Consider the following 23,038-nt stretch of genomic DNA (forward strand, 5'->3'; position numbering starts at 1 on the left):
CAGAAGAAATGCCACCTCCAAGTGGGCATGGGGTGTTTAAGATACTTTGCAGTGTAGGTTTTTCCATGCACAATGCAATTTGCATGAAGACCTTTTAATAGAGGGCTGCACAGTGGCGCAGTTGGTAGCACTGTTGCCTTGCAGCAAGAAGGTCCTGGGTTCAATTCCCAGCCTGGGGTCTTTCTGCATGGAGTTTGCATGTTCTCCCCATGCATGCGTGGGTTCTCACCAGGTACTCTGGCTTCCTCCCACAGTCCAAAGACAATTGGTTAATTGGTCACTCTAAATTTACCTTACATGTATGAATGAGTGTGTGCATGGTTGTTTGTGTGTTGCCCTGTGATGGACTGGCGATCTGTCCAGGGTGTACCCTGCCTCTCGCCCATAGACTGCTGGAGATAGGCACCAGCTCCCCCGTGACCCACTATGGAATAAGCGGTAGAAAATGACTGACTGACTGACCTTTTAATAGATTTTTTTATGCCTTTCTTTAACAATGGCTTCATTCTGGCCACTCTTCCACAAAGATCAGATCTGTGATATGCACTACAAATAGTTGTCCTGTGCACAGATTATCCTACGCTGTGGATCTCCTCTGCTCTTGCACAGTTACCAGGGGCTTTTGGGATACCTCTCTGATTAATGCGCTCCATGTCCATCTTGTTAGTTTAGGTGAACTTTCATATCTTAGTTGTGCCACAGTCATGTCTGTAAACTGCAGAGAGCAAATTAAGTCTTGTTGCTTTTACTTAAGAAACATAAAAATTTTATTAATATGATTGTCATTATAATGTAATGAACTAATTTAAAATATGCCCATGCACATGGTGTCTGTCTCCCAGGCATTCCCACTACGGGACCGTTCAATTTTTGTAGGCGGGACCATTCGTGGTGTCAATCACAGTTTCATCAAATCAGCGGCGGTCTTTGTTTTATTAGCCCGCCCCCTTCCACGTCGACCTGCACCATCGCCATATTTTCAACCCTCAGGATCCTGGAGGTCTGTGTCCCCCTCTAAGTTTCTAGGAAACGCTTTGCAGGGCAGTCGAACCTGTTTATCTGTGTCGCATTTAACAGTGAAACCTTTTTCAGCATCCCAGCTACAGCCCACTCGTTTTAATTTCCGCTCCGCAACAATGAACATCTTCAGACTGACAGGAGACCTCTCTCATCTGGCTGCTATCATCATCCTTCTGCTAAAAATATGGAAAAGCAGGTCATGTGCAGGTGAGCGTGGGTTTTAGCATTGTCACATGCCTCAGTGCGGGGCTCCTGGTGACATCTAGTAAGTTTGAGTGGTGTCTTCAGCCAGAAATGTGTTTTGATCAGACTTTCTACCAACTAGCTTCACATGCTAACGGTACTGGTCATTCATTTGAGCTACAGGCTAACGGCTAAAAGTAGAGCTAACCGTTAGCAGGGTAGCTGTTTGTAAGTCCATACATTCACACAACCGTCCACCTAATGCTGTGGTATATTGAACCTTGGGGGAATGTGTGGTGTTGTTACGTAGCATCTATCGTCTTTGCTAAGGTTTCTACTGTGGGTTGATTTATATTCCGTTACAATTGTGCTTCTTTGTAGAGAAATTTTCTGATTAAATTAATTTTCTAAATACTAACTGCTGGGGTACCACCGGGTGGGTTTGCCAGCTCTACACCCCGCACCCTCAGACATCCTGCTTTGAGGTAAGGGGAATCGACTTTTTTGGTCTGCTCTCTGACGTGGCGCTCCAGGAGAAGCTAGGGAAGTTAGCAACATGCGAACGATTTCTTTTTAATTCAACCAAGCATATATATACATTTTTTTATTGTACTACTACGTGTTAATGTTTTGGAACAAATTCCGGCCCTTTGGGTGTTTTAGAAAAGGCTTTACATAACTTGACTTAAACACAAATTAAAACCTGTATTTTTTTTGGTAGCAATTTAATATGGAGCTAAATTGGGGCCATAAAGTTTGTTCAAACGAAAAAAATTTGAACCTTAAAAATAAAAGTTTGTTCAAAAGAAAAGAAATTAGAACCTGGGAAACAAAAAGTTTGTTTAAAAAAAAACAAAAAACATTTGAACCTGAAAAATTATTTTTGAACCTACCCCCAAAAAATGTGAAAACTGAAAAAAAGTTTTGCAACTGAAAAAAAAAAACAGATGTGAAACTGAAAAAAAATATATATATAATAAGTTCAAAACTACTTTTCAGATTCAAGTTTTTTTTTTTTTTTTAACTTGCAGATTTTTTTGTTCGGCTTCAAACTTTTGGCCCTGTTTTGGCCTGGGGGGCGGGGCCTCAGATCATGGGGGTGCGGAATCATGACTGACAGCTCAACACAGCAGCTAAACAACATATTCCCAGCTGTTGCATTCAGGGACCGTGGGAACTGGAATTGTGTGTAATACATCATCAATATTCTATATATACGTGATTCGTTTTGAAAGATAACTTGCTTCATTGATAGAAGCAGCTTACATGAATACACGACGCGCATCTCAGAGGAGAAAATATTATCTTGACAGATTTGCACAGCATTTTAAGTCCGTGTTGGAGATTTCCCATGATATCAACATAAAGCAATAGAACCGCCAGACTAAGCGGCGGTAATTAAACCAAATGCAAAACGAGCCGGTATTTTCCGAATATCCTTGCATAATTAAGCCTGGAGTTGTTTTCACATGGACTGGACTCGGGTTTTGGTATCTGGTGCATTTTTGATTAAAACGTGTTTTGTCTTCATTTAGTGAAGTGACTCACAGCCAGGGGCAAACTGGCATACGGGGCAACTGAGGAAATCCCCGGTGGACCGCTGGCTTAGGCATTTCTTATTTTGTGAATGTTTAGTTTTTAATAACCGCCTTTCACAGACACATGGCGAGCGCGATATCAAGTACGGCGACAGTTTCTGGGGCGTTGATATTTTTCTGGACCATTGTGCCCTAAACTATGCCATGTCAACCTCTTAAGGATAACCCTTATTAATATGACTCATAGCAGTTTTTCCCCATTTATACCATAATGATATAAAGCATAAGTTCTAATGTTTCCCTTTTGTTAGAATAGGATAAGAATGCTCATCGAAACACATTACAAGGATAAATGTCATGAATGATCTGTGGCTGAGGCACTGGGTTTGATGGTGGACCAAGCTGTAACTGGTTTGATTAGAAATCAGCAGCACACTTAGATTAAGGATTGGACACCCGCTACTACACAACGTACCAGATAGACACCACAATGGTGACACATAGTCTACTGATAAACACTGAGGGAGGGAACATCCATTGCATCGGAGAACCAGATATAAAACTACATGTGACCTTCTGTCGAGGCTCTTCCTCATCATTTCACAGACGCGACGGTCTGAGACGAGCCTCGGCGCTGATCTCTGTAATCATTCCTCTGCCTAATTTAGATTAAAGGAGCTGAAAGTTAGAAACTGCTTGAGAGTCGTTCCATTAAGAGTCAGTGTTAGAGTGATCACTTCTGGGGCCAAGGATCGGAGAAACTCCGAGAGGTCTGACACCAAACACATTTTAATCAAAAATGCACCAGAAACCGAAACCCGAGTCCAGTCAATGTGAAAACAAGTCCAGGCTTAATTATGCAAGGATATTCGGAAAATACCGGCTCGTTTTGCATCTGGTTTCATTGGGGGGCACTTAGTCTGGCGGTTCTTTTGCTTTATGTTGATATCATGGGAAATCTCCAACACGGACTTAAAATGCTGTGCAAATCTGTCAAGATCATATTTTCTCCTCTGAGATGCGCGTCGTGTATTCACGTAAGCTGCTTCTATCGGTGAAGCATGTTATCTTTCAAAACCAATCACATATATATAGAATATCGATGATGTATTACAGATAATCCCAGTTCCCACGATCCCTGAATGCAACAGCTGGGAATATTTTGTTTAGCCGCTGTGTTGAGCTGTCAGTCATGATTCCTCACCCCGTGATCTGAGGACCCGCCCCCCACGCCAAAACAGGGCCAAAAGTTTGAAGCCGAAAAAAAAATCTGCAAGTTTGAAAGAAAAAAAAACTTGAATCTGAAAAGTAGTTTTGAACTTCTTTTTTTTTCCAGTTTCACATGTTTTTTATTTCAGGTGCAAACATTTTTTTCCAGTTTTCAAATCTTTTGGGGGGAGGTTCAAAATAATTTTTCAGGTTCAAATGTTTTTCTTCTGAACAAACTTTTATTTTGCAGGTTCAAATTTTTTTCTTCTGAACAAACTTTTATTTTGCAGGTTCAAATATTTTTTGTTTGAACAAACTTTATGGCCCCAATTAGCTCCATAATTTAATGTAAAACTTGTTACTTTTTTAAATTTAGAATTTTATAATTGTAAACATTTGAAGCATTCAATCCTATGGACTTTGTTTTTAAGATATATGACATATTTTTTTATTTAATATTTATAGGCATTGGTGTATGAAATGCCCTGTTACTTTTACCTAATGTGAGTTAAGGGGATTTTGTACTCACACATGTTCTCAGATTAAAAAACTTTGATTTCAAAGACTCGGGGTTTGATTTATTAGATATTGTAATGACCCCAGGAGGGAAGTAGCATTTGTCACAGTTTGTATGACATAAAGTATTGAAAAAAAAATTAAAAAGGAAACAATAAGAATAAACACCAGATGGAATATTAAAATGTAAAAACATTTTAATACATGATCTAAGAGCAGCAGTAATCTATAGACACAGTGTGACATAGTACACATAGTGCAGTTAACTGCTGCTTGTACAGGATAGCTCAGTAGATTGTTGAAAATGCATGATTTTCTGATTGATTATTGATAACATACAAAGTAGTAAACTTTTACTTGTTAAAAAGTATTGACAAATGTAAAGTGTAGCGAAATGTGTGGAGGACACTGGGCACTAATATATATTGGTATCAGAGTGTGCATTGTTAATATTGCAACTGACCGTTTGAAATGCAACATTTATTAGCTATTATATTCCAAGGATCACAGATTCGCCACAATAGGATGATGCTGCCTAAGAAACTAAAGGTCATAGAGGAATATGGAAGCATTACAATGGCGGCTGAGTAACAAGTGAGGAAAATGTGGACTTATCTAGAGTCATAAATCAATGTAACAATATCATGTACCGTATTTTTCCACAATTCGTTTTTGCGCTGTATTTCTTTAAGCCGTGTACTTTGCACATCATTTCCTACTACAGTGTATGACTATGGAAATCTAATCACCATGAAATGACATTAAATGCACATAAATGTTATGTTTTATTAGGTACAAGTCTCTTGGGTTCATTACCATTACGCCTGTTACCCTCAACCTTGCAATTATTATTCAGTCATTAAGGCATTAACCAGCACAAAAATCAATTGCAAACATCTAGATCAAATGGAACAATCTTTAATCTTTTGAGAGTTGAATAACAACGAAAACGCAACTTTATGTCTTGGTAGCTTATTCCTTATAGAGCAGGGGTTGGCAGCCTCTACAATGTAAAGAGCCATATTTGCCCTCAGTTTAGCTAATAGTGCCTCAAACGCTATATGACCTTTTTTTTTTTTTTAAAAAGACAACTCATATTTTTTTAATAAATATCTACTATCAGACATGTGTTTAAAAAACGACCCACAGTTTTATTTCTATTTTTAGGTTTTAAACTAAAGAAAAACAGAATGGATACATTTTCTTTTTTGGGCTGTTAATATTTATGGGAAAAAGCTCATAGTTTACAACGTAACGGCAGGAAAAATGTATGTGTAAAAAAAAAAAAAAAAAAACTATTCCTGGTACTTTTAGTGTCATTTTGTGGTGGAAATTCAATGCAAATATTCCACGAAAAAACTGAAACATTACTCGAACCTGCAGTTTGAAATAAAGAACCATTTCATTTTTTTTTTTATATAATTTTAGCCAAAGTTAAGAGCTCTGGAGCCGCAGGTTGCAAACCCCTGCAATAGAGAATGACATCTTGGTAGCTATTATACAGTGGGGAGAACAAGAATTTGATACACTGCCGATTTTACAGGTTTTCCCACCTGCAAAGCATGTAGAAGTCTTTAATTTTTATCTTAGGTACTCTTCAACTTTGAGTGACAGAATCTAAAACAAAAATCCAGAAAATAACGTGTTTTTAAATTTATTTTTTTTAAAGTCATTAATTAGCATTTTATTGCATGACATACGTATTTGTTCACCTAACAACCAGTAAGAATCCCGGCTCTCACAGGCCTGTTAGTTCTTCTTTAAGAAGCCCTCCTGTTCTCCACTCATTACCTCTATTAACTGCACCTGTTTGAACTCGTTATCTGTATAAAAGACACCTGTCCACACAATCAAAACAAACTCCAACCTCTCGACAATGGCCAGGATCAGAGAGCGGTGTAGGGTCATCAGGGATAAAATAGTAAACCTGCACAAGGCTGGGATGGGCTACAGGAAGATGGCCAAGCAGCTTGGTTAGAAGGCAACAACTGTTGGTGCAGTTATAAGAAATTGGAAGAAGTTGAAGATGACGGTCAATCTCCCTTGGTCTGGGTCTCCAAGCAAGATCTCACCTCGTGGGTCATCAATGGATCATGAGGAAGGTGAGAGATCAGCCCAGAACTACACGGCAGAACCTAGTCAATGACCTGAAGAGAGCTGGGACCACAGTCTCAAAGAAGACCATTAGTAACACACTACGACACCATGGATTAAATTCACAAGGTCCCCTTGCTCAAGCCAGTGCATGTCCAGGCCCGTCTGAAGTTTGCCAATGACCATCTGGATGATCCAGAGGAGAAATGGGAGAAGGTTATGTGGTCTGATGAGACAAAAATTGAGCTTTTTGGTCTAAACTCCACTCGATGTGTTTGGAGGAAGAAGAAGGATGAGAACAACCCCAAGAACACCATTCCTACCGTGAAGCATGGAGATGGAAATATCATTCTTTGGAGATGCTTTTCTGCAAAGGGGACAGGACGACTGCGCCGTATTGAGGGGAGGAGGGATGGGGCCATATATCGGGAGATCTTAGCCAACAACCTCCTTCCCTCAGTAAGGACATTGAAGAGGAGTCGTGGCTGGGTCTTCCAGCATGACAACGACCCGAAGCACACAGCCAGGGCAACCAAGGAGTGGCTCCATAAGAAGCATCTCAAGGTCCTGGAGTGGCCTAGCCAGTCTCCAGACCAAAATCTAATTGAAAATCTTTGGAGGGAGCTGAAAGTCTGTTTTGATATATCAAATACATTTATTTATTCATCCATCTTCTATGCCACTTATGTCGTGCAATACAATGCAAGTTAATGGCTTAAAAATCACACAATGTGATGGGTTTTTGTCTTAGATTCTGCATACTTTGCAAGTGGTAAAACCTGCAAAATTGGCAGTGTATCAAATACTTGTTCTCCCCACTATATGTTTTGGATTGGTTTTTAGTTTGTTTCATTCATCTAATTTATTTATTCATGTTACTGTTTATTGATGTGTTGTTTTAGCTTGATTGTAGAGCACCATGGTCATCCTCAGTTGTTTTTCTCTTTTCATACGTGCCGGTCAATGCTCTGTATTAACCTAGTTCAGGAACCAAAACGATTGTTTCCAAATGAAACGTAAAATATCAGGTCCACAAGTTTAAACCAAAACATCAATGTGGTCTGCAGGCTCAAAAGAGAGCATCGGCAGCAACTTGCATAGATAACTTTTCTTCTTCCTAAAATCTTTGAAGATTAATTTGTAATAAGCCCAAATTTACATTGTTTTACACTTTATGGTTAAATAAAGACTATATGTTTATGAATTCTAACCATGTTACATTTTAACCCAACTTTCTTTAGGTTGGGCTTTGAAATGTTCCAAAACATATATTTTTGGGATTGTCCTCTAAAATTGCAATGTTTTTGGATCATTTGAAGTCATGTCCAGCAGATGTCAGTGCACTACATTGAAAAGCTGTTTTCCAGCACTGAACTTACTGAACCTAAACATCGTTTCTGCTGATATTTTTCTGTTAAAGGAATCTCTGGGAAGAGCCAAATTCTCTTTGCCCTCGTGTTCACAACACGTTACTTGGATCTGCTCACCTCTTTCATCTCGCTGTACAACACGTCCATGAAGGTGAGGTAACTGTTAACCAATCAAACAGGTGCTGTGTTTCTCTGTGGATCGTCAGTGATGAGCTCTTCTGTGCTGCTCACCAGATGATTTACATCGGCTGTTCATACGCCACCGTCTACCTGATCTACATGAATTTCAGGGCCACCTACGATGGAAACCATGACAGTTTTAGGGTGGAGTTCCTGGTCGTTCCTGTTGGGGGTCTCTCTGTTCTCATAAACCATGACTTCTCTCCCCTCGAGGTTTGTTTAAGCTGCTGCTGGGTTATGCAAACTGACATGTTTGTTATAAATAGCTATTCATAATGGGACTATGTTGAGTTTGTAGAATAGAGCTTCATACTCAAGCATGGCAGAGGATCTGTGATGGCGTGGGCTTGTTTCTTTTCCACACACTGTGGGAACTTAGACTGTATAGTATTATAGACTGTGCCATAAAAGAATATCCTTACATTAAAATGGACCAAAAAATAGGTCAATATTAGCATTTCCAACATAATAATCCAGAACATATGACCAAATCAACACATTTGCTTTTGTTTTTAACTCAAATCTGTCTAGATCCTTTGGACATTTTCCATTTACCTGGAGTCTGTGGCAATCCTGCCACAGCTCTTTATGATCAGCAAGACCGCAGAGGCCGAGACTATTACCACCCACTACCTGTTCTGCCTGGGCCTGTATCGGACCCTGTATCTCTTCAACTGGATCTGGCGTTACTACTTTGAGGGCTTCTTCGACATGATTGCTATTGTGGCTGGCGTGGTCCAGACTGTCCTCTACTGTGACTTCTTCTACCTTTATGTTACCAAAGGTGGGTCATGTTCATGCTTTTAGGATTTAGGCTTTACCTGATGATTGCTTAAACAAATGCCACATATAACAGCTAATCCATCTAAAAAGATCGATATCTATATTATTGTTTATGCATGAATTAATAGTAAATGCTTAGAGAGCCATTAGTTATTATCTTTTGCTTTTCATCAGACAGACAGTCTCTGAGACATCTCTTCCTAGAATAACAGTTGTGAAGGAGAAAGGTTATCTTCTCTGCTTGTTCTCTGAAAAACCCGTAAAGTTCAGCCTTGGCTGATTGGAGGTCTCAGTAATCTAAAATTCCTAAAAGGGACAGTTGTTTTCCAAAGTTACCACCTGTTTAGTCACATTTGTCGATTATATTCCTGTCATTTTGCAATAAATCAGAGGATAAATACTCCCAGTTTCTCACAGAGGACTTGTGCTAAACACTTGAATGCTCTGAATTTCTCTTCATATGTCTGAGATGTATTTAAAAGAATTTGCTTGTGGACAGTTCAATACCTTTTCAAGGTAGAGATACTAGTTATTGACAACAGTCTGCTGTGAAAAAACACAACTATCCACCAGGTAGAACTTAGAAACACTGCATGTTCTCAAATTGTTTGATCTTTACTTTGTCGTCCTGTTCATTCCCATTCATACAGAGTGCTAGTGAAGTTTGCATGCACTCATTATGGTCATGATAAGCAACAATTAGATGCACAAGTTATGGCGGAGTTTTAGATTCAAATTTCTCAGATGATTGGTTGGGATTTTTCAGGAGCAACCCAAGAACCACCTAGGCTTAAATCTATAACATACCCCTAGTTCACTCTGATTATGTTCCGTGTCTGCTCCATCATCCAATTGTCATGTGGAAATTTACACTGGATGATAATATCAGGGAAGGTCCTGTTAACTAAACAGAATTTTCAGCATGAATACTACTGAGTATCTCTGTACTTACAGGCTGAACTCAGTGATTTAAATGATAATAAGCAGGATAAACTCAACATCCAATCCATTGATTCCTGCCATCTCCCATTCCTTCTCCTTTCTGCCGTCATCCTTGTAAAAAGGATGTGTGGTGGTGTACAAAATCTTGTTTTTCCTCTTCCAGAATGAGCTTCTCGTCGTCCATGATGTCAATTGACTCTTGAGACCCTCTGGCTGACTTATTTGTGACTTAAGAAATTTCTGCGATTGTGGTCCGTCATATGTCAAAAGTAGACTTGATTTCTTCTATGGATGATGCACAAGAAACCCTGCAAACAGTTTGCTAAAGACAACCAGACTTGGACATGGATTACTGGAACCATGTTCTGTGGTCTGATGAGAGCAAGATAAACCAATTTGGTTCAGATGGTGTCAAGGATGTGTGGCAACAACCAGGTGAGGAGTACAAAGACAAGTGTGCCTTGTCTATAGTCAAGCATTGGTGGTTTGGGGATGCATGAGTGCTGCCAGCCGTGGGGAACTACAGTTCATTGAGGGAACCATAAAGGCCAACGTGTACTGTGGCGCACTAAAGCACAAGATGATCCCCTCCCCTTGGAACCTGGGCCTCAGGGGACATGATAATGGCCCCAAACACACCTCCAGGATGACCGCTGCCTTGCTAAAGAGACTGAGAGTAGATGTGCTGGACTGGCCAAGCATGTCTCCACACCCAAACCCTACTCTGGCCCTTGAGGATCGGAGTTTGAGACCCCAGCTCTAAACCTCTTAGATCAGTTTTAAGCTGGACCTTGGGTTGTGGTTTAAATGCCAGAGTGGCAATCATAATTTTTAAAAGATTTACAGATGGAATTAAATCACTAGCTTCTTTATAGAATCAGTGTTTAGTTCAGATGTAATAAAACTTAAGTGTACTAGACTGGGCAGCGTAGGGTTGATCAAAGTTGTCCATGATGCCAAACAAAGCTGTGCAACAGCCCTTTACCAGCATTGTATTGTTTCAAGATTTGTAAAACACACAGATGATAAAACTCAGCTAGGGGAATGTTTAGTACTTGGATGTGCACAATTCTTTTTAAAATTGCCAGAAAAATCTAGAAATTTGAAGCTAGGATTTTTGAAATGAGGAATATGTAGGAACGGATGTTAACAAAGTAGGCGGGTTAACGGAAAGAGGGCCACCTGAAAATACTTTAAAAAGATGGTCAAAACTTGGACACAATTGGGTGTAACAGGATAATAATCCCAAACACACATCTAAACTGGTTTTGGAATGGATGAAGCGGTTTAATATTAAGCTTCTGGAGTATTCCTGACTTCTTAATCTAGAAAGGTCTCGTTATGGTTTCTAAGTGATGTCCCTTTATATCTCCCTGCAGTGTTGAAAGGTAAGAAGTTGAGCCTGCCGGCATAAAGACAGACTGGAGGAGACGGCAGCTCCCAGCAGACTCAGGGGGTGCAGAAAGGACGTGGAGTCTCATGAGCGATAGTAACGGATGCCTGAAACAGCCAACTATTGGGGGGAATAAAAACACTAGTCTTCTTGATGATTACTCATGGAACTGGTAAATGCCAACAAAACAGCGACGCTGAACAAAGATCATCAACTTTTGGATTACTGTGTTCAGCATCTTGCCTTAAACTTCTTTTCAAAATAGGAGACATTGTTTTTCTTTTTTATTTACCTGTGAGGTGTATACCCTTGTTTTCTTGAATGTTTTTTATATAACGTCACACAAAAGGTAAACTCAGTACCTTGTTTGACTTACTTGGTTAAGAAAATGCACAAAATGTACAGTCTTATTAAAGAGTGAGATGAAGCATAATGTATCAGAGTGCCTGATGAGGATTGTCCTTTTTCTCGCAGTATTTTTTTCATTTCTCAGAAAATCTTTGGATTATTTGTGTAGCTAATTGTAGGCATATGTGCTTTGAGGAAAAACATTTAATGAGGCCAACATAAATGCTCTTTTATTTTATTTTATTTTTTTTTTTTTTTACAAGTTTAGCTTTATTAAGACAAAACTAAACATTTAACAGGTTAGTCTTCTTTAAAAATCACTGCTTTTTAAGGGGAACTCTTAGAGGGATTTTGACTATAAAATGTAATGTATTGATTGAATGATCAAAGTGCCAGCAATAATTTTTGGCACATCAGTATTTTTAAAGGGTGCTTGTTTTGTTAAAAATTCAGTAAAATCTTAAATGTCACATTTTCGGAGCAGATGGAGCCCAGGCCATGTTTTGGCTGTAATTGCACTCCAGTAACAAACTCGTGATCACCTTCCAGTGATCACGCGACAGTTTTTTCCAAACCCGACGCTGGGGTAAAAAAACGGTTTGCCATGTTTGTTAGAAAAATCCTCTGGCATGATGGCTAATTTTTTAATCTTAGCAGTTAGGTGTGTGTTCCAAATGAGCTTTTGAGCACAGTTATTTTGCCCTTTTTGTTGCTTTTAATCGAGTAGGTGTGACTGTGTTCAATGAGTGAATTTGTTTCATCAAATCACCTTGTCAACTTTATCTTGGTAGGCATTACTATGAGTTTTTTTCCAATTTTCTTTGGTCAAAATTATTTTGTTTTCTTTTTGCATGATATCATCTTCATTAAAGATTTTATTATGATCAAACTTCAATGGTTTGGTTTGATTATTGAAATAGTCCCAACAGGAAATGAACTGCACATAAACATGCATATCTTTGTAAAATTAAAGATGTTTTTTTACATAAAACAATTATCTACTTTCCTTTGTTTTAAGCCTTCTATTATACCACAAATTAATATCCAATGCAGCCAGTTGCCTTCAGAAGTCATCTGAAACGGGTAAATAAAATCTACTTGTGTGTGTCATTTAATCGCAGTAGAACACCCTGAACAGGTCGCCAGTACATTGCAGGGCAACACAGAGACCATCCAACCACACACTCGTAGGGCAATCTAGGTCAGTGTTTCTTAAACCTGGTTTTTGGTGCCCACAATCCTTTGGGGTTTGGATGCATCTGCTTCAGCACCTGATTAAAATAATTGCACTACTTCCACAGTGTACCCTCAAGTTCTGCAAGAGCCCCATAATTACCATCAAGTCAGGTTTGCAGCAGCTGGAAAATACCTAAAACATGCAGGACAGTGGGCCATGAGGACCAGGGTTAAGAAACACTGGTTTACGTGACCCAATTAATCTAATGGTCATGTTTTTGTGCTAAAGGAGGAAGCTATAGGGCCCTTGATGGAGCCCACACATGCAAACAGGCCCCAGGCCAGGATTTGAAACCAGGACCTTACTACTGCAAGGTCAACAGTGCTACCAACTGTGCCACCATGCAGCCTACCAAGATTGAACATTTTTGCCCAAAACGCTTCATGTGGCAGAAAACTAGCATTGCACATCACCCTGAACACAGCCTTCATATACAGGTCCTTCTCAAAATATTAGCATATTGTGATAAAGTTAATTATTTTTCATAATGTCATGATGAAAATTTAACATTCATATATTTTAGATTCATTGCACACTAACTGAAATATTTCAGGTCTTTTATTGTCTTAATACGGATGATTTTGGCATACAGCTCATGAAAACCCAAAATTCCTATCTCACAAAATTAGCATATTTCATCCGACCAATAAAAGAAAAGTGTTTTTAATACAAAAAACGTCAACCTTCCAATAATCATGTACAGTTATGCACTCAATACTTGGTCGGGAATCCTTTGGCAGAAATGACTGCTTCAATGCGGCGTGGCATGGAGGCAATCAGCCTGTGGCACTGCTGAGGTCTTATGGAGGCCCAGGATGCTTCGATAGCGGCCTTTAGCTCATCCAGAGTGTTGGGTCTTGAGTCTCTCAACGTTCTCTTCACAATATCCCACAGATTCTCTATGGGGTTCAGGTCAGGAGAGTTGGCAGGCCAATTGAGCACAGTGATACCATGGTCAGTAAACCATTTACCAGTGGTTTTGGCACTGTGAGCAGGTGCCAGGTCGTGCTGAAAAATGAAATCTTCATCTCCATAAAGCTTTTCAGCAGATGGAAGCATGAAGTGCTCCAAAATCTCCTGATAGCTAGCTGCATTGACCCTGCCCTTGATAAAACACAGTGGACCAACACCAGCAGCTGACACGGCACCCCAGACCATCACTGACTGTGGGTACTTGACACTGGACTTCTGGCATTTTGGCATTTCCTTCTCCCCAGTCTTCCTCCAGACTCTGGCACCTTGATTTCCGAATGACATGCAGAATTTTCTTTCATCCGAAAAAAGTACTTTGGACCACTGAGCAACAGTCCAGTGCTGCTTCTCTGTAGCCCAAGTCAGGCGCTTCTGCCGCTGTTTCTGGTTCAAAAGTGGCTTGACCTGGGGAATGCGGCACCTGTAGCCCATTTCCTGCACACGCCTGTGCACGGTGGTTCTGGATGTTTCTACTCCAGACTCAGTCCACTGCTTCCGCAGGTCCCCCAAGGTCTGGAATCGGCCCTTCTCCACAATCTTCCTCAGGGTCCGGTCACCTCTTCTCGTTGTGCAGCGTTTTCTGCCACACTTTTTCCTTCCCACAGACTTCCCACTGAGGTGCCTTGATACAGCACTCTGGGAACAGCCTATTTGTTCAGAAATTTCTTTCTGTGTCTTACCCTCTTGCTTGAGGGTGTCAATAGTGGCCTTCTGGACAGCAGTCAGGTCGGCAGTCTTACCCATGATTGGGGTTTTGAGTGATGAACCAGGCTGGGAGTTTTAAAGGCCTCAGGAATCTTTTGCAGGTGTTTAGAGTTAACTCGTTGATTCAGATGATTAGGTTCATAGCTCGTTTAGAGACCCTTTTAATGATATGCTAATTTTGTGAGATAGGAATTTTGGGTTTTCATGAGCTGTATGCCAAAATCATCCGTATTAAAACAATAAAAGACCTGAAATATTTCAGTTAGTGTGCAATGAATCTAAAATATATGAATGTTAAATTTTCATCATGACATTATGGAAAATAATGAACTTCATCACAATATGCTAATATTTTGAGAAGGACCAGTAGAGAGAGATGTTGCATGTGGGGACAAAGGCTGACTGCAGTTGATGGGAAGATGGATGGAAATAAATACAGAACAACCCGTTAGAGACTGACAAAAATTTGACACTGGGGTAGAGGTCCACATTCCAGCAGGACAATGACCCTGAATATACTAATACATCTCAGTAAATTAGAATGTGCGTTCTCATAAGGCTTGTTTGTCAGATTAAAAATAAGTTTGAAAAATAACATCCTTTAAGTAGATATTAAACATACTTTTCATTAGGTCAACATTTCTGTATTAAAAATGTTTTTAATTGATCTGACATACCAATAATAATCTTCTTAGAAATCAAATGTTTTTTTCCTTCACTGTAAGCAGAAAATCATATTTAACAGAAATAAAGCACTGAAAACATCTGTGTGTAATTAATCCATACAACGTGTTTCACACATTGCATCTCTGATCACATGATAAAGTCTTTTATATTTTCCCCCCAAAAAAAGCATTGAAGTTTATGATTGTTTTATAAAAAAATGTGACAAAATTAAGAAGGAATTAATAATTTTGCAAGGAACTGTACATAGCAGTAAGACAAGCCAATTAGAGGTTTTACTTGCAGGTCCCTCTTCAGGGTTTCTCACTCTCCTCAAACTAAAAAAGCTTGCACAGTTTGTTTGTGTATAGTATGTGCATTACAAACTTCAAACTAGGTGCAACAAATCCATGCAAGGGTTCATTCAGAGAAACAGGAAAATTTTAAGAAGTAACCGAAGCATTTAAATGGATACGAACAGCGATCCCGACAGGCCTGGGAAATTACTGTTGCTATCCTTTACACCACAGTTGGATAATGACGCAAAACATTTTGTAAGAGCAAAACCAAAGAGCTCAACACAAAGAGGAGTAATGTTCTTAAATGACTGAGCCACTCAGCTGACCTTAACAGAAGAGAGGATGCTTTTCACAACTGAAGGAGGAAATCCCAGAGGTCAGCTCCGGTAAAGGATAGAAAATCACTAATGCTTTAGTTATACATTGATTTTGATGAATTATAACCAAATGTGTGTTTTAACATTACCATTGAACTCCGGTCTCTACTTCAGACAGCTCTATGTTTGAAATACATAATTGGGGTTAAACATCTATATTTTGAGCTAATTTACACTTATTGTTTCAATAAAGTCTTTAGGTGATTAGACTTTGTGTTTCATACGCATAATTTCAATCACTACTTCTGGACGAAGAAGCCTGTAAAAATGACAGAAAATGTCTAAGGACTTAACACCAATTCAGCAATAATAATATTTTGGCCACTCACTCCACAAATCCACTGAGAGTGCGTTGCAAAATATGTTATACACCTTTAACCTTTTCACATTCAAACTACAAACTTTAATGTATTTTACTGGTATCGGTACTGGTATTGTGTTGTAAGATACCAATGCAAGGTGGTGCATAATTGGAAGGAGGAAGGTAAATGATACAGGTCCTTCTCAAAATATTAGCATATTGTGATAAAGTTCATTATTTTCCATAATGTCATGATGAAAATTTAACATTCATATATTTTAGATTCATTGCACACTAACTGAAATATTTCAGGTCTTTTATTGTCTTAATACGGATGATTTTGGCATACAGCTCATGAAAACCCAAAATTCCTATCTCACAAAATTAGCATATATTAGCAGGGTCTCTAAACGAGCTATGAACCTAATCATCTGAATCAACGAGTTAACTCTAAACACCTGCAAAAGATTCCTGAGGCCTTTAAAACTCCCAGCCTGGTTCATCACTCAAAACCCCAATCATGGGTAAGACTGCCGACCTGACTGCTGTCCAGAAGGCCACTATTGACACCCTCAAGCAAGAGGGTAAGACACAGAAAGAAATTTCTGAACGAATAGGCTGTTCCCAGAGTGCTGTATCAAGGCACCTCAGTGGGAAGTCTGTGGGAAGGAAAAAGTGTGGCAGAAAACGCTGCACAATGAGAAGAGGTGACCGGACCCTGAGGAAGATTGTGGAGAAGGGCCGATTCCAGACCTTGGGGGACCTGCGGAAGCAGTGGACTGAGTCTGGAGTAGAAACATCCAGAGCCACCGTGCACAGGCGTGTGCAGGAAATGGGCTACAGGTGCCGCATTCCCCAGGTCAAGCCACTTTTGAACCAGAAACAGCGGCAGAAGCGCCTGACCTGGGCTACAGAGAAGCAGCACTGGACTGTTGCTCAGTGGTCCAAAGTACTTTTTTCGGATGAAAGCAAATTCTGCATGTCATTCGGAAATCAAGGTGCCAGAGTCTGGAGGAAGACTGGGGAGAAGGAAATGCCAAAATGCCAGAAGTCCAGTGTCAAGTACCCACAGTCAGTGATGGTCTGGGGCGCCGTGTCAGCTGCTGGTGTTGGTCCACTGTGTTTTATCAAGGGCAGGGTCAATGCAGCTAGCTATCAGGAGATTTTGGAGCACTTCATGTTTCCATCTGCTGAAAAGCTTTATGGAGATGAAGATTTCATTTTTCAGCACGACCTGGCACCTGCTCACAGTGCCAAAACCACTGGTAAATGGTTTACTGACCATGGTATCAATGTGCTCAATTGGCCTGCCAACTCTCCTGACCTGAACCCCATAGAGAATCTGTGGGATATTGTGAAGAGAACGTTGAGAGACTCAAGACCCAACACTCTGGATGAGCTAAAGGCCGCTATCGAAGCATCCTGGGCCTCCATAAGACCTCAGCAGTGCCACAGGCTGATTGCCTCCATGCCACACCGCATTGAAGCAGTCATTTCTGCAAAAGGATTCCCGACCAAGTATTGAGTGCATAACTGTACATGATTATTTGAAGGTTGACGTTTTTTGTATTAAAAACACTTTTCTTTTATTGGTCAGATGAAATATGCTAATTTTGTGAGATAGGAATTTGGGTTTTCATGAGCTGTATGCCAAAATCATCCGTATTAAGACAATAAAAGACCTGAAATATTTCAGTTAGTGTGCAATGAATCTAAAATATATGAATGTTAAATTTTCATCATGACATTATGGAAAATAATGAACTTTATCACAATATGCTAATATTTTGAGAAGGACCTGTACATGGTTTTCAAATTTCTCACAAATAAAAGTCTTAAACGCATGGCATGACTTTGTCTTTATTCATAAAGAGTTTTTTGAAGTAGCTTTTGCTGCAATTACAGTTGCAAGTCTTATAGGATATATCTCCACCAGCTCCACCAAGAATTTGCATGTAGGCTAAAAGAGTTACATTTTTTCTCATTTGACCGAAGCACCTTCTTATACACATTTGCTGTGTCCCCCACATGGGTTGTGGCAAGCTGCAAACAAAACAGATTGGTGTCCTTTGCAATTTAAGTGGCCAGCCATGTCTTGGTAGCTTTACATCTGTGTCATACTCTTCCTGTTCCTGTGTGACTTTCAAACTTGGGATATTATTTTATAACCAAACTATATTAAACATCTATATGACTTTCTTCCCGACCTGACTGATATGTTCCTTGTCTTCATGTTTTTATTCACTAATGTACTTACTAATGTTCTAGAAAAACCCTCTGAGTCCTTCACAGAACAGCTGAATTTATCAAATGACTCACATATTAGGCTTTTTATACCAACTGGTTGAATGGTTGCAATGGCTTGGTTTTAGGGGCACCAGGGGAAAAAAAGGGGTCTGACACCTTTCAAGTATTTATTAGTACAAACTTTTTAAAACCAAATACCCTTTTTCGTTTTACTTTACAAATATGCACTACTATGTATTGATCTATCGTATAAAAAAAAAAAAATCCCCTTAACACTTATAGAAGTTTATGGTTGAAACATGAAAAAGTTGAAGGGGTACGAATAAGGTTGCAAAGCATTGTAAATGCAGGCCATGTTTTAAACAAAACTCATTTTTTCCAATATGTAGAAAATTCAGTGGAAGGAAGAAAGCCAAGGACATGTTAATTATGTTCAGAATTTATTGAACCATGAATATTACAAGTGTACAAAACTGTACTTCAGAAATATGGCAGTGTGTTACGACATACAAACATATAAAAAAAAGTGTTAATACAGCTTGACATCAGGTAACATTTAAAAAATGTCTCCGTTTTAAAATGTTCAGCCACATCACTAAACTGGTGACAGATACAGGTTAATATATAAATAATAAGGTATCAGGTAAAGCAATTTTCTGCTGGAGAACCTTGGCAAATGCTGGAAATCAAACATGAAATTAGCATCTACAGAAGGTTCAGCAGGTAGTTTTAATGCTTTTGCAGAAAAAAAAAAGTCTCATCATTCAGTATTTAATGTTTTGGATTGCCACCCTGAAGCACTAAAATAACACATGCAAGATCATTTATAGAGAAAACCACTATTTTTATGCTCAGAAAGGAGTTTTTCCACACATGCATCTGATTTCAAACCTATACAACCATGAGTGAAAGAATGCAAGACAACAATACATTGCCTTCACTGACTGATATGTTAGCATTAATGCATTGTAAGCAAAATTAAAACCAAAATCAGATAAAACTGTATGCATGCATTCAAAAAGGAAGCAAAGCTACAGCTGAACTGGCGGCAAGACCTTTGAAAACATGAAACAATTCTTAATATAAGTGCAGAAAATTAGAAAAAAAAAAGAAAGTGCTGGATCTCAGTTAAAGACAAAAGAGCACAAAGAGATGAAGTGATGGCAAAGGGAATGGCACATTAAACGGATAAAATCTCAGTTCCAATCTCTCCTTCTCCGGGCCAGAAAACATCAATTATCAGCTCACTCGAGGACGACTGAAAGTTCATTGCTCTGACTAATTACAATATAAGCTCATCTCTCTAACTTCCAGTATTTTTGCCCCTAGGATTTACTTGTATAGAGAAGTAAAAGTAGTCTTCTAGAAATGATTAAAACTACCTTTAAACACAGCTTTGTAGCCTTAAAATAAGAGACAAAAATACAAGTAGAGAAGAGGACTGGTGATTCTGTAATTTTATGTAACTATTTAACAAACTATATAAATATTACACATGTAAATACATGTTGTAGCTAAATGGACAGAAAATAGATTTGCAGAATATGTGTTGCTGTAGCTGGATCTTGATCCGGTAACAGGATGAACATTTGACTGAAAACATTTGGTAAGCCCAAAGTTGGAGGAGTGAGGAGTATAAAAACATTCACACATATTGCACTGTAAACAGATAAAAACTTCACACTCCTCTCATTAAAACAGCAAGGACACTTTGTGTTCAGAAAGAAGTGACCTTGGCAGAGTTTTTGTGCTTAGCACCTCAGATCCGGACCATCTCCAGTAGAGCGGACTCAAAACTCCAATTAGAGAGGTCGTTAGGGACATTTTACTACTTTTGGTTCAGTTCTGGAGATTCTTCCTCACTCTCCTTCCTCTGGTTCAAATGAAAAAAGAAAGCAAAGGATCAAACAACATTTAAATGTGCATTATAATGACCACTACTAATACAAACTGTTAAGTGATCTTTTCCCATCTTATCACAATTTAACCATAAACTTATTTGTACATTATTCTTTTTTGTGGCAGATCAACATAAAGTAGTGCCTAACTGTAAAGTGGAAAGAAATGAAACATGGTTTTCAAATCCTTTAACAAATAAAAATCTGAAAATTTTGGCATGCATTTGTATTCTGGGCCCTTCGTTGGTGGAACCGCCTTTCACTGCAGTTACGGCTGCATGCATGAATATGTCTTGATCTAAACCCCTCCACTGTAGATCTGGCTGTGTGTTCAGGGTTGCGGCAAGGTGAACCTCCACCCCAGTTTTAAGTCTTTTGTAACTGGTGACAGGTTTTCTTCCAGGATTTTCCTGTATTTACCTTTAGCCATCTCCCCATATCATGATGCTGCCTTCACCATGTTTCTCCATGGGGATGGCATGTTCAGGGTAATGTGCAGAGCGAGATTTCTGTGACATAGTGTTTGAATGGTGGAAGAAATGTTCCCCTCGTGTCACATCTGACCAGAACATCCTCTTCCACATACAGTACCTTGTGAAAGTACTCGGCCCCCTTGAACTTTTCAACCTCTTGCCACATTTCAGGCTTCAAACATAAAGATATAAAATTCTAATTTTTTGTGAAGAATCAGCAACAAGTGTGACACAATCGTGAAGTGGAATGAAATTTATTGGATGTGTCAAACTTTTTTAACAAATAAAAAACTGAAAAGTGGGGCGTGCAATATTATTCGGCCCCCTTGCGTTAATACTTTGTAGCGCCACCCTTTGCTGCAATTACAGCTGCAAGTCTCTTGGGGTATGTCTCTATCAGTCTCTACCAGTTTTGCACATCGAGAGACTGAAATTCTTGCCCATTCTTCCTTGCAAAACACCTCGAGCTCAGTGAGGTTGGATGGAGAGCGTTCGTGAACAGCAGTCTTCAGCTCTTTCCACAGATGATTGGACTCAAGTCTGGACTTTGACTTGGCCATTCCAAGTCAAAGTCTGGTTTTCTTCCAGAATGGTCCTGTATTTGGCCCCATCCATCTTCCCATCAATTTTGACCATCTTCCCTGTCCCTGCTGACGAAAAGCAGGCCCAAACCATAATGCTGCCACCACCATGTTTGACAGTAGGGATGGTGTGTTCAGGGTGATGAGCTGTGTTGCTTTTATGCCAAACATATCGTTTTGCATTGTGGCCAAACAATTCGATTTTGGTTTCATCTGACCAGAGCACCTTCTTCCACATGTTTGGTGTGTCTCCCAGGTGGCTTGTGGCAAACTTTAAACTAGACTTTTTATGGATATCTTTGAGAAATGGCTTTCTTCTTGCCACTCTTCCATAAAGGCCAGATTTGTGCAGTGTACGACTGATTGTTGTCCTATGGACAGACTCTCCCACCTCAGCTGTAGATCTCTGCAGTTCATCCAGAGTGATCATGGGCCACTTGGCTGCATCTCTGATCAGTCTTCTCCTTGTTCAAGATGAAAGTTTAGAGGGAGGGCCGGGTCTTGGTAGATTTGCAGTAGTCTGATACTCCTTCCATTTCAATATGATTGCTTGCACAGTTCTCCTTGGGATGTTTAAAGCTTTGGAAATCTGCGCTTTGAACAGAACTCTGAGACTATCACAGAGCAGGTGCATTTATACGGAGACTTGATTACACACAGGTGGATTCTATTAATCATCATCAGTCATTTGGGACAACATTGGATCATTCAGAGATCCTCACAGAACTTCTGGAGTGAGTTTGCTGCACTGAAAGTAAAGGGGACCGAATAATATTGCACGCCCCACTTTTCAGTTTTTTATTTGTTAAAAAAGTTTGACACATCCAATAAATTTCATTCCACTTCACGATTGTGTCCCACTTGTTGTTGATTCTTCACAAAAAATTTGAATTTTATATCTTTATGTTTGAAGCCTGAAATGTGGCAAGAGGTTGAAAAGTTCAAGGGGGCCGAGTACTTTCACAACGCTCTGTAGTTTCTGTGTCGTATACATGGCTTGATGCAAAGTCCAAACAGGACTACTTATAGCTTTCTTTCAACAATAGGTATCTTCACAATCCCAATAAAATACAGAAAGGTTTGTGGTTGAAATGATACGCAAGTCCATGTCAGGCTGTATCCTTTACCTTTGTCACATGAGGGTAATAACGCTTCAGCAGACCGGGAATGGTGACAAGCACACCGGTAACGATGACCGAGACCAGCAGAGAAAAGAGGGCGATGCCGGAGAGCACAGACAGCAAAGTCATTCCTCCAACAAACAGAAGGAACGCTAAATGCAGAAATCATAATCATTACAAAGCAGAAAGAAAAGAAAATACAATGCAGAAACAGTTTGACTGGTGCAACATACCCTCAAAGAAAACAAATCCCACAACTGACATAACTATAGTGATGAGGGCAAACAAAAAGAAGAGCCCAATGGGCAGAGCAGCCATGGCGCTGAACAGCAGCAGGGCGAGAGCCAAGAAAGGTCGGCTGTGGAGATACTGCCCAACCCTTGTATTCATCACTTGTGCTAGCTGTTGGAGAGGAAACAACACACCAGGAAGCTCTAATTTTCCAAATAAATAATGGAAGAATCAGGTATTCCTGTCCGGTGCAAGTGGGAAGTTTGGGTTTACCTTGGGATCATCTTGAAGGCGTCTCAACAAGGTCAGCCATCTTTCTCCCAGCTGCTGAATCAAGCTGATGCTGCCGCGCTGCAT

General features: G+C 39.6%; 2 protein-coding genes across 2 annotated transcripts; one reads left to right on the plus strand and one right to left on the minus strand.

Moving 5' to 3' along the window:
- The first annotated feature begins 944 nt into the window (after positions 1-944).
- LOC124864004 (ER lumen protein-retaining receptor 2-like) lies at positions 945-12,212 on the plus strand. The gene is made up of 6 exons (XM_047358604.1): positions 945-1,000; positions 1,093-1,227; positions 7,981-8,081; positions 8,165-8,323; positions 8,642-8,894; positions 11,215-12,212. The coding sequence occupies exons 2-6, from the start codon at positions 1,137-1,139 to the stop codon at positions 11,247-11,249; spliced, it is 639 nt and encodes a 212-aa protein (XP_047214560.1). The 5' UTR covers positions 945-1,000; positions 1,093-1,136; the 3' UTR covers positions 11,250-12,212.
- A 7,521-nt stretch (positions 12,213-19,733) lies between these two features.
- Positions 19,734-23,038, minus strand: LOC124864146 (lipid droplet assembly factor 1-like). Its single transcript, XM_047358816.1, has 4 exons — positions 22,955-23,038; positions 22,684-22,852; positions 22,457-22,602; positions 19,734-20,250 (listed from the first exon to the last, which is right to left on the minus strand). The coding sequence occupies exons 1-4, from the start codon at positions 23,036-23,038 to the stop codon at positions 20,206-20,208; spliced, it is 444 nt and encodes a 147-aa protein (XP_047214772.1). The 3' UTR covers positions 19,734-20,205.

Source organism: Girardinichthys multiradiatus, chromosome Y (genome assembly GCF_021462225.1).
Source record: "Girardinichthys multiradiatus isolate DD_20200921_A chromosome Y, DD_fGirMul_XY1, whole genome shotgun sequence".
Taxonomy (NCBI): Eukaryota; Metazoa; Chordata; class Actinopteri; order Cyprinodontiformes; family Goodeidae; genus Girardinichthys; species Girardinichthys multiradiatus.